This window comes from Prionailurus bengalensis, chromosome A2 (genome assembly GCF_016509475.1).
Source record: "Prionailurus bengalensis isolate Pbe53 chromosome A2, Fcat_Pben_1.1_paternal_pri, whole genome shotgun sequence".
Lineage (NCBI taxonomy): Eukaryota > Metazoa > Chordata > Mammalia > Carnivora > Felidae > Prionailurus > Prionailurus bengalensis.
Window position 1 is genome coordinate 17,730,508 of NC_057348.1, and position 8,785 is coordinate 17,739,292.

Genomic DNA, 8,785 nt, shown 5'->3' on the forward strand with positions numbered 1-8,785 from the left:
GCATAATCTGAATCTAATTATGGAAAAACATCAGGAATGCTCTTCACATATTCTAGAACATGAGAGTGTTCTCTAAAAATAGGGGAAGGAAACTAAAGAAACATAATAACTACTTATAATACCTGATCCTAGACTGGATCCTGTACTTCAGGCAAAGTGCTATAAAGGACATTATTGGTTCAAATGACAGGATTGGAATATATATGGGAGTTAGATACAGTTATAACATAAATGTCAAATCTATTGAAGTTGATAACTATATTGCAGTTATGAAAGAAACTCCCTACTTATTTTTAAATTAAAAAAAAATTTAATGTTTATTTATTTTTGAAAGAGACAGAGTACAAGTGGGAGAGGGGCAGAGAGAGAGGGAGACACAGAATCTGAACTAGGCTCCAGGCTCGGAGCTGTCAGCACAGAGCCCAATGTGGGGCTCGAACCCACAAACTGTGAGATCATGACCTGAGCTGAAGGCAGATGCTTAAGTGACTGAGCCACCCAGACACCCCGAGAATATCCCTACTTTTATGAGATCCACATCAAAGTATTTAGGGGTAAAGAGCCATGATGTATGCTGTATACTCTCAAATGATTCAGAGAAAACATATACATACATATGCATGTACACACACACACATATAACATATACATGTTAACAATAGGTAATTTGGGTAGAGGGTGCTTAGATGTTTTCTTTGTATTGTTCTTAATCTTGCAACTATTCTGTACATTTGAAATTGTATCCAAATAAAAAGTTTAAAGAAGGTGAATGGAAACGTAGGTCCTGTAAAGCACATCTCGGGGAGACAGACATGAGTCATTGTGAATGATTGACGGCTAGATCTTAACTGTAAGACAAGGAAGAAGAACCCAGTGAATTTTTCCTGTGAATACTCTGGGAACTTCCTTTCTTCAGCAGAATCAAATCCAGGAGTCCGTCCCTGGCTCTCCTGCCCTCTGGCCTTTGGCGAGCAGCAATTTCTTAGTCAACATGAGCTGCGCAGTCGTCCTATTCCAGATTTGCACTCAGTGAATCCACTCCGACCAGGAGATTCTTGCCCAGGGTATCAGCAGCGGCAGCAACAGCATTCTGATGAAAACCACCGGCGGGCCGAAGCAGACAATCAAGCAAGGGGAGATTCTAAACCCTTGTCTGGGAGTATAACTGAGAGGGGGACTCCCCTAGTTCACCCCAGCTCCCAGACAGGCAATTGAGTGTTGAAGGTACAACTCAGGCCAGCCCCTAGGACATGCTCTGGGAAAGCGCACAAGGTTCTTGAGAGGGTAGAAACCTGAGGATTGGGAGCAGTGGAGTTCGGAGAGCGTGGACTAGATTTCAGCCGGAAGACAAACTTACTCAGACACAAGGCAGTCACAGGGGAAACACGCGTGTGCAGGGAGTGTGGGCGAGGCTTCGGTGGGAAGTCACATTTCATCAGACATGAGAGGACACACACAGGGGAAAAGCCTCATGGGTGCGGGGAGTGTGGGCAAGCTTTTGGCCGCAAGTCACACGTCATCAGACACCAGAGAACACACACAAGGGAGAATGTGTGCACAGTGTGTAGGTGAGGCATTACGGAAAAATCAGACCTCGTGAAGCACCAGAGGATTCACACAGGAGATAAGCCTTATGTGTGCAGGAACTGTGGCTGTGGCTTTAGGGTGAAATCATACCTCATCACCCACCAGAAGACGCATTCTGGGGAGAAGCCTTGTGTGTGTGTGTGTGTGTGCGAGCTTTTAGCCACAAGACAGTCCTTAGCACACAGCAGGGGACACACACAGGAGAGGAGCCTTACAAGTGCATGGTGTGTGGGCGAGGCTTTAGCCACAAGTCTACTCTCAGCACACATCAAAGGACACACTCAAGGGAAAGGCCTTAGGTGTGCAAGGAGCAAGGGTGTGACCTAGCAACAAGTTATCCATCAGACACACCAGAGGACACACACAGGGGAGAAGTCTTGATTGTAAGGGAATGTGGGCTAGGCGTTAGCTGGATAGCACTCCTCATTACATAGCAGAGGACATGCTCAGGGAGAAATCTTATGTACAGGGAGTGAGGGTATAGTGTTAGCTGGAGGTGGCCTCTTAAGAAACGCTGAGACTCAGGAGCCTGGGTGGTTTAGTGGGTTAAACACCTGGTTAAGCGTCCGACTTCAGCTCAGGTCCTGATCTCTCAGTTCATGAGATCGAGCCCCGCGTCAGGCTCTGTGCTGACAGTTTGCGTGCATGCTCTCTCTCTCTAAATAAATAAACTTCAAAAAAGGAATTAAAAAAAAAAGAAACACTGAGAGTCAAATCTCTCCACCGTACATGAGTGGGCTTCAGGGACAGTCTTCTGACCCCTTATGCCCTCTGTGAGCGTGAAGATGGCAGAGGCCCAGCTTCTGAGAAGAGAGGTACCGAGCTGTGGTCCTCTTGGGGAAGCGGTCTTTGCACCTGATTGACGACTTCTCACTTTCTTCTGCAAGTCCATTCACTTCCATTGACTTCTGCCATGCTCTCCTGTTTTCTTTTTTTCTATGTTCCTAACCTGCTGTATCCTCTTCTACCCTCACCTTTAGGTATTGCTCAAGGTTGGGTCTCTAACCCTGCAACATGAGGGACTCCGCAGCCTGTCTTCCTTCTACCCTCTAATCCCAAGCCCAGGTCCCTTTTTTTTTTTTATTAAAAAAATTTTTTTTTCAACATTTATTTATTTTTGGGACAGAGAGAGACAGAGCATGAACGGGGGAGGGGCAGAGAGAGAGGGAGACACAGAATGGGAAACAGGCTCCAGGCTCTGAGCCATCAGCCCAGAGCCTGACGCGGGGCTCGAACTCACGGACCGCGAGATCGTGACCTGGCTGAAGTCGGACGCTTAACCGACTGCGCCACCCAGGCGCCCCAAGCCCAGGTCCCTTTAACCACCCCCCAAAAGTTCTTTAGTCTCAGGACTTACACCTCATAACCATGCTGCTTTGGCCCTCTCCTGGGAGGTGTAAGATTACCAGCCATGCCCACCACCAGTCTGATAATACCAGGTTTCGAGGCTTTCAAGCACAGCCCCTCAGAAGCACCCCCATCCCCCAATCTCAGTGCCCAGCCTTTTAGCCACCCACCCACATCCGTCCTCACTATGCTGCTAAAGCCGCTCTCACCTGTCTTACATCCCCAGGGCCCAGATGGCCCAGATTCCTGATTTGTCTCACTCCCTTCTTGGCCAACATGATGGAAAGAAAAAATATTTGTTTTCTATTAAAATCCACACAGGGTGTCTGGGTGGCTCAGTTGGTTAAGCATCTGACTTCAGCTTGCATCATGTTATCATGAGTTAGAGCCTTGCATCAGGCTCCATGCTGTCAGAGAGGAGCCTGCTTGGGATTTTCTCTCTCTCCCTTTCTCTCTTTCCCTTCCCTCACACACATGTTCTCTCTCTCTCAAAATCAAATAAAAACTGTAAAAAAATAATCAAATCCACACCGATGTTGTAGAGATACTACACGGGCCTGGCTTAGTGAGACCACTGTCAGATTCGGGAATCACGGGAGAGGTGCAGAGGAGACCTCTGTCCAGGCCGGGGCAGATAGCTTCAGGAGTCTTCAGTCAGAAGTTGCTCCCTCCTTTGTCTTCCTTCGTGGAAAAGGGATTGAGATCGGGTCTAGGATGGCACAGTCTCCACAATGACAGGCTTAAGGTGTTGTGAGATCTTCAGAATAAAGGGTTGTGGGTGGAGGAAAGGATGGGAAAAGGAGGCAAACACTCCGAGGACAGTTGGGGTTCATAGAATGTCCTGCCTAGGGAGGAATGGCTGAAGTTTTGCTGTAGGGGCAAATGGCTGGTTTCTGACGGATGTTAAGAGATCCCAGACTCAAAAACTGTAGGGCCTGCTGAGTAAAACTGAGACCAGGGTTCAGTTCCTGTGTTCCTGCTGGCTTCGTCCTTCAAACATGCCCCTAAGGTTCTCTGGTTCTGCCCCTTTTGGGGAAGTTTTATTTAGCCCCACAAATGCTTCATCCCCCCCCCCCCTTTTTTTTTCTTAGCTTCGCCTCTCAGTACAGACTCCTTCCTTTGTTTCCCAAATTTTCTTTTAATGTTGAAGTGCCTGCAGGCTGGGACTGTGGGGAAGAGTGTTTTGGGGGGTGTGCAGAGAGGGCACTGGAGGGGCTACTTGCTGTGTCTGCCCCTTTCCTGACTTCATGGGGATGAGGATAGAACCTTCCAAGGTCAGCTCACGTTGCTGTGACTGATTCCCTACCCTCTGCCTCCCTGGGTAATAGAGACACTCCCATTACACCATCCTACCTTTGCACAGTTTTAATGTATTAACAGATCCGTCTTTAGAGGCCATTTTCCCATGAGGCTTTGTAGGAGTGCACTCTCAACTCAACCCAGGGGTTCTGGTTTTCTTTCCTTTCCTTTCCTTTCCTTTCCTTTCCTTTCCTTTCCTTTCCTTTCCTTTCTTTTCCTTTCCTTTTTTAAGTTTATTTATTTTGAGAGAGAAAGACAGAGGCAGAGAGAGAGCGAGAGAGAGAATCCCAAGCAGGCTCTACACCATCAGTGCAGAGTCTGATATGGGGCTCAAATCCATGAACCGCGAGATCATGACCTAAGCCAAAATCAAGAAGCGGAAACTTGGGGCGCTTGGGTGACTCGGTTGGTTAAGTATCCAACTTCGGCTCAGGTCATGATCTTGCAGTTCATGAGTTGGAGCCCCACGTCGGGCTCTGTGCTGACAGCTCAGAGCCTGGAGTCTTCTTCAGATTCTGTCTGTCTGTCTCTCTCTCTGCCCCTCTCTACTCTTTCTCTGCCTCTCCCCTACTCTTTCTATCTAAAATAAATTTAAAAATTTTTTAAATTAAAAAAAAAAAAGGAGTCAGACGCTCAACCTACTGAGCCACCCAGGTGCCCCCAGGGGTCCTGGTTTTCTGCAGCTGCTTCCATCATCATGCCCACCTCCCCTGCCTCTGCTCCCACTTTCCACCTCGTGAGAGCGCCTTTCATACCCTGACCTCAGTGATACCTCTTTCTAGACCTTGGGGTGAGAGATGGGAATTAAAGCCCTCACATGTGGCTTCTGCTGGGCCTTAGGGTGAGCCTCTCTCCAGGGAGGAAGAGAGAAAGGTGGGATGAGACTTAGGCATTTATAAGTCTTTAAAATTTTTTTTTCAACGTTTATTTATTTTGGGGACAGAGAGAGACAGAGCATGAACGGGGGAGGGGCAGAGAGAGAGGGAGACACAGAATTGGAAACAGGCTCCAGGCTCTGAGCCATCAGCCCAGAGCCTGACGCAGGGCTCGAACTCACGGACGGTGAGATCGTGACCTGGCTGAAGTCGGTCGCTTAACCGACTGCGCCACCCAGGCGCCCCTAGGCATTTATAAGTCTTAAGGAGATCATAGATCTTAAGGAGGTCTCAGAGCCTTAGAATGCAGGACTGGTGAATCCAGGGTGCTCTTGGAGAGCTGGGATAAAGTTGGGCTCAGCTTAGGCATCTGGAGCTGCTCATAGGGGGAAGCAAGTCCCACTCTTTACCCTGACCTTGGATGATTCAAGGGCCCAGGCTCCCTAGGGCCATATGTGACCGAGAAGAATAAGCCTGAGGGAGAATTTGTAGGATAATGAATTCATGGGACAGAATTTTTTTGGTAGATGAGTGTTTGAGCTTAGAGATTCCAATTCTATGGGAGAGGATTTTGTGTGGTGGGAGGCTGATAGGTGAGAAAACTTTTGAATGTTCTCATAGCTACTGTGAAGAGGTATCTGTCTTTTGAAATGTCCACATTTTGCTGGATTTCTGTTACCACCTGTTTTAAAGCTGAATCTATACTGAAAATATTTTTTATTAATCTGGTATGTTTTAATCATAAGTGTTTTATTTGATTTGAAATAAGATGTACCCAGTTGCAGAAATAGAAAATGAATTTACTTGATTTCAGGTTAAAACAAATACATATTGCCATCTTCTGTAAATAATCATTTTTAAGCCTTAGAAGTTATTCTCTTACAGGACATAATGGTCATATGGAGCCAGATCTGTGTCTGGGAGATAGTAACTGCACAACATGTAGCATCTATTATGATTTCTTTTCACTGTCAAACTTAGCTTTGGAAGATGAACCAGTTTTTGAAGTCCAGCTCTCATTCCAGGGCTCTTTCCTTTCTGTCCCACTGACCTTGTCCATTCTGAGTTCTCTGACAGATGTTAGGTCTTTGGAGCTGTGGTTTCTCCTGCCCCTGGGATTCTCTGTTGTTTCTGTTGAGCCAGCCAGAGATCACTTACATATGTGTGCAAGTCCCTGAACACACAGGAGCATTCTCAGTACAGGATGTACAACACCCATGTCAGTTACGCAGTCAGCAGTGGGAGCAACAACAGGTGGTGCACTGAACTGGCTCAGAAGCTCTACTCACAAGTTCACTTTAGTTCCCTTTCCCCACTACAAACCCATGCATTGTATTTGGGAACTGGCAAAGGCTCATTCTTGTGTCTGTTTGTGTGCTCTAACACTAGGGGCCCAGAGTTTGAGGGAGTGGTGGGCACAGAAACATCTTTGTGTTTCAGCAATTATTTTAAGCCTTCACACCTTGACAAAAAGGTTCTTGATGTACCCAGACTTCTACTAGCTCAGTGTCTGCAATGATTCATTCTTTCACTATTTACATGAATCCAGTAAATCTTAGACAATGAATTTGCTTAAAAACTGTTTACATTCCAAAGCCAAAAACCCATTACTGGTGAAAATGAACTGTTTTTAACCCTGATTATTTATCCAACTTTTTTAATGTTTATTTATTTTGGGGAGAGAGAGAGCACAAGCAGAGAGGGGTTGAGAGGAAGATAGAGAACCCGAAGCATGCTCAGCACTATCAGCACAAAGCCCCACGAGGGGCTCCAACCCATGAACTGTGAGATAATGGCCTGAGCCAAAGTCGGACACTCAGCCGACTGAGCCACCCAGGCGCCCCTTACCCAACTTTTTTCTTTAAAAAAAAATACTTGGACAGATATTCTGTTTTCCTTTTTTAAAGCTTTATTGAGGTATAATTGACATTCAGTCAACTGCACACTTTTAAAGTACACAATTTGGGGGACACCTGGGTGGCTCAGTCGGTTGAGCGTCCGACTGCGGCTCAGGTCATGATCTCATGGTTCGTGAGTTTGAGCCCCACGTCAGGCTCTGTGCTGACAGCTCAGAGCCTGGAGCCTGGTTCAGATTCTGTGTCCCCACCCCCTCCTCTGCCCCACCCCTGCTTGTGCTCTGTCTCTCTCTGTCTTTCAAAAATGAATAAACATAAAACAATTTTTTAAAAATAAAGTATACAATTTGATGAATTTTGAGGTATTAACCCAAAGGATACAAAAATGCTGATTCAAAGGGGCCCGTGCACCCCAACATTTATAGCACCACTATTGACAATAGCCAAATTATGGAAAGAACCCAAATGTCCATCAACTGATGAATGGGTAAAGAAGCTGTAATATATATATATATATAATGGAATACTACGTGGTGATGAAAAAGAATGAAATCTTGCCATTTGCAACAAAGTGGATAGAACTAGAGGGTATTATGCTAAGTGAAAGAAGTCAGTTAGAGAAAGATAGATATATGATTTCACTCATATGTGGAATTTGAGAAACTCAACAGATGAACATAGGGAAGGAAAGAAAAGATAAGGTAAAAACAGAGAGGGAGGCAAACCATAAGAGACTCTTAAATACAGAGAATAAACTGAGGGTTGCTAGAGTGGAGGTGGTTGGGGGGCGAGGGTTAAATGGGTGATAGGCATTAAGGAGAGCACTTTTTGGGATGAGCACTGGGTGTCAAAGGTAAGAGATGAGTCACTGGATTCTACTCTTGAAGCCAGGACTATAGTGTATGATAATTAACTTAAATTAAAAAAAAAAAGAAAAAATGGCTTCTTTTACTCAGCATAATTATTTTGAGAATTATCCACATCATGTATCAATAGTTCATTCTCTTTTTTTAATTTTTATTTTTTACATTTATTTATTTTTGAGAGACAGAGTGTGAGTGGGGGAGGGGCAGAGAGAGAGGGAGACATGGAATCGGAAGCAGCCTCCAGGCTCTGAGCTGCCAGCACAGAGCCCGACACGGGGCTTGAACCCACGAACCATGAGATCATGACCTGAGCTGAAGTCAGACACTTAACTGACTGAGCCACCCAGGCGCCCCTAGCTCATTCTTTTTATTGCTGAATAATATTTCATTATGTGGATAAATTGCAATTTATTCATTTACCCGTTTCGATTGTTTCCAATTTTGGCTATATTGTGAACATTCATGTACCAGTCTTTGTATGGGCATATGCTTTCAGATATCTTGGGTAAAAACATTAGGAGTGGAATGACTGGGTCTTATGATGGGTGTATGTTTGACTTTCTATGAAACTACCAAATTTTTCCAAAGTGGTTGTTCCATTTTTTTATACCAGCAGAGTATGAGACTTTCAGTTCCTCCATATTCTTACCAACACTTGGAATGAATAATATTTTAAATTTTAGACATTCTAATAGATGTATAGTGCTATCTCATCATGGTCTTACTTTATATTTCACTAATGGGTAATGATGTTTAACATCTTTTCATTTTGCTCATATTCTTTATTGGATGTTTGTTTTCCTATTATTGAGTTTTGAGAAATCTTTATATATTTTTGATACAAGCCCTTTATCAGATATGTAATTTGCTCTCAAAATGAATGAAAGACCTAAAGGTAAGAGCTAAAATTATCAAACATAGGCACAAGCCTTTATGATCTTAGGTTAGGCAATGA

General features: G+C 44.8%; 1 protein-coding gene across 1 annotated transcript; it reads left to right on the forward strand.

Moving 5' to 3' along the window:
• Positions 1–834: 834 nt before the first annotated feature.
• Positions 835–2,127, forward strand: ZNF589 (zinc finger protein 589; the record flags this gene model as incomplete). Its single annotated transcript, XM_043585935.1, is given in 1 exon segment — positions 835–2,127. A coding segment is annotated over 1 exon segment (738 nt), but the record flags the coding sequence as incomplete, so codon positions are not given.
• Positions 2,128–8,785: the final 6,658 nt, after the last annotated feature.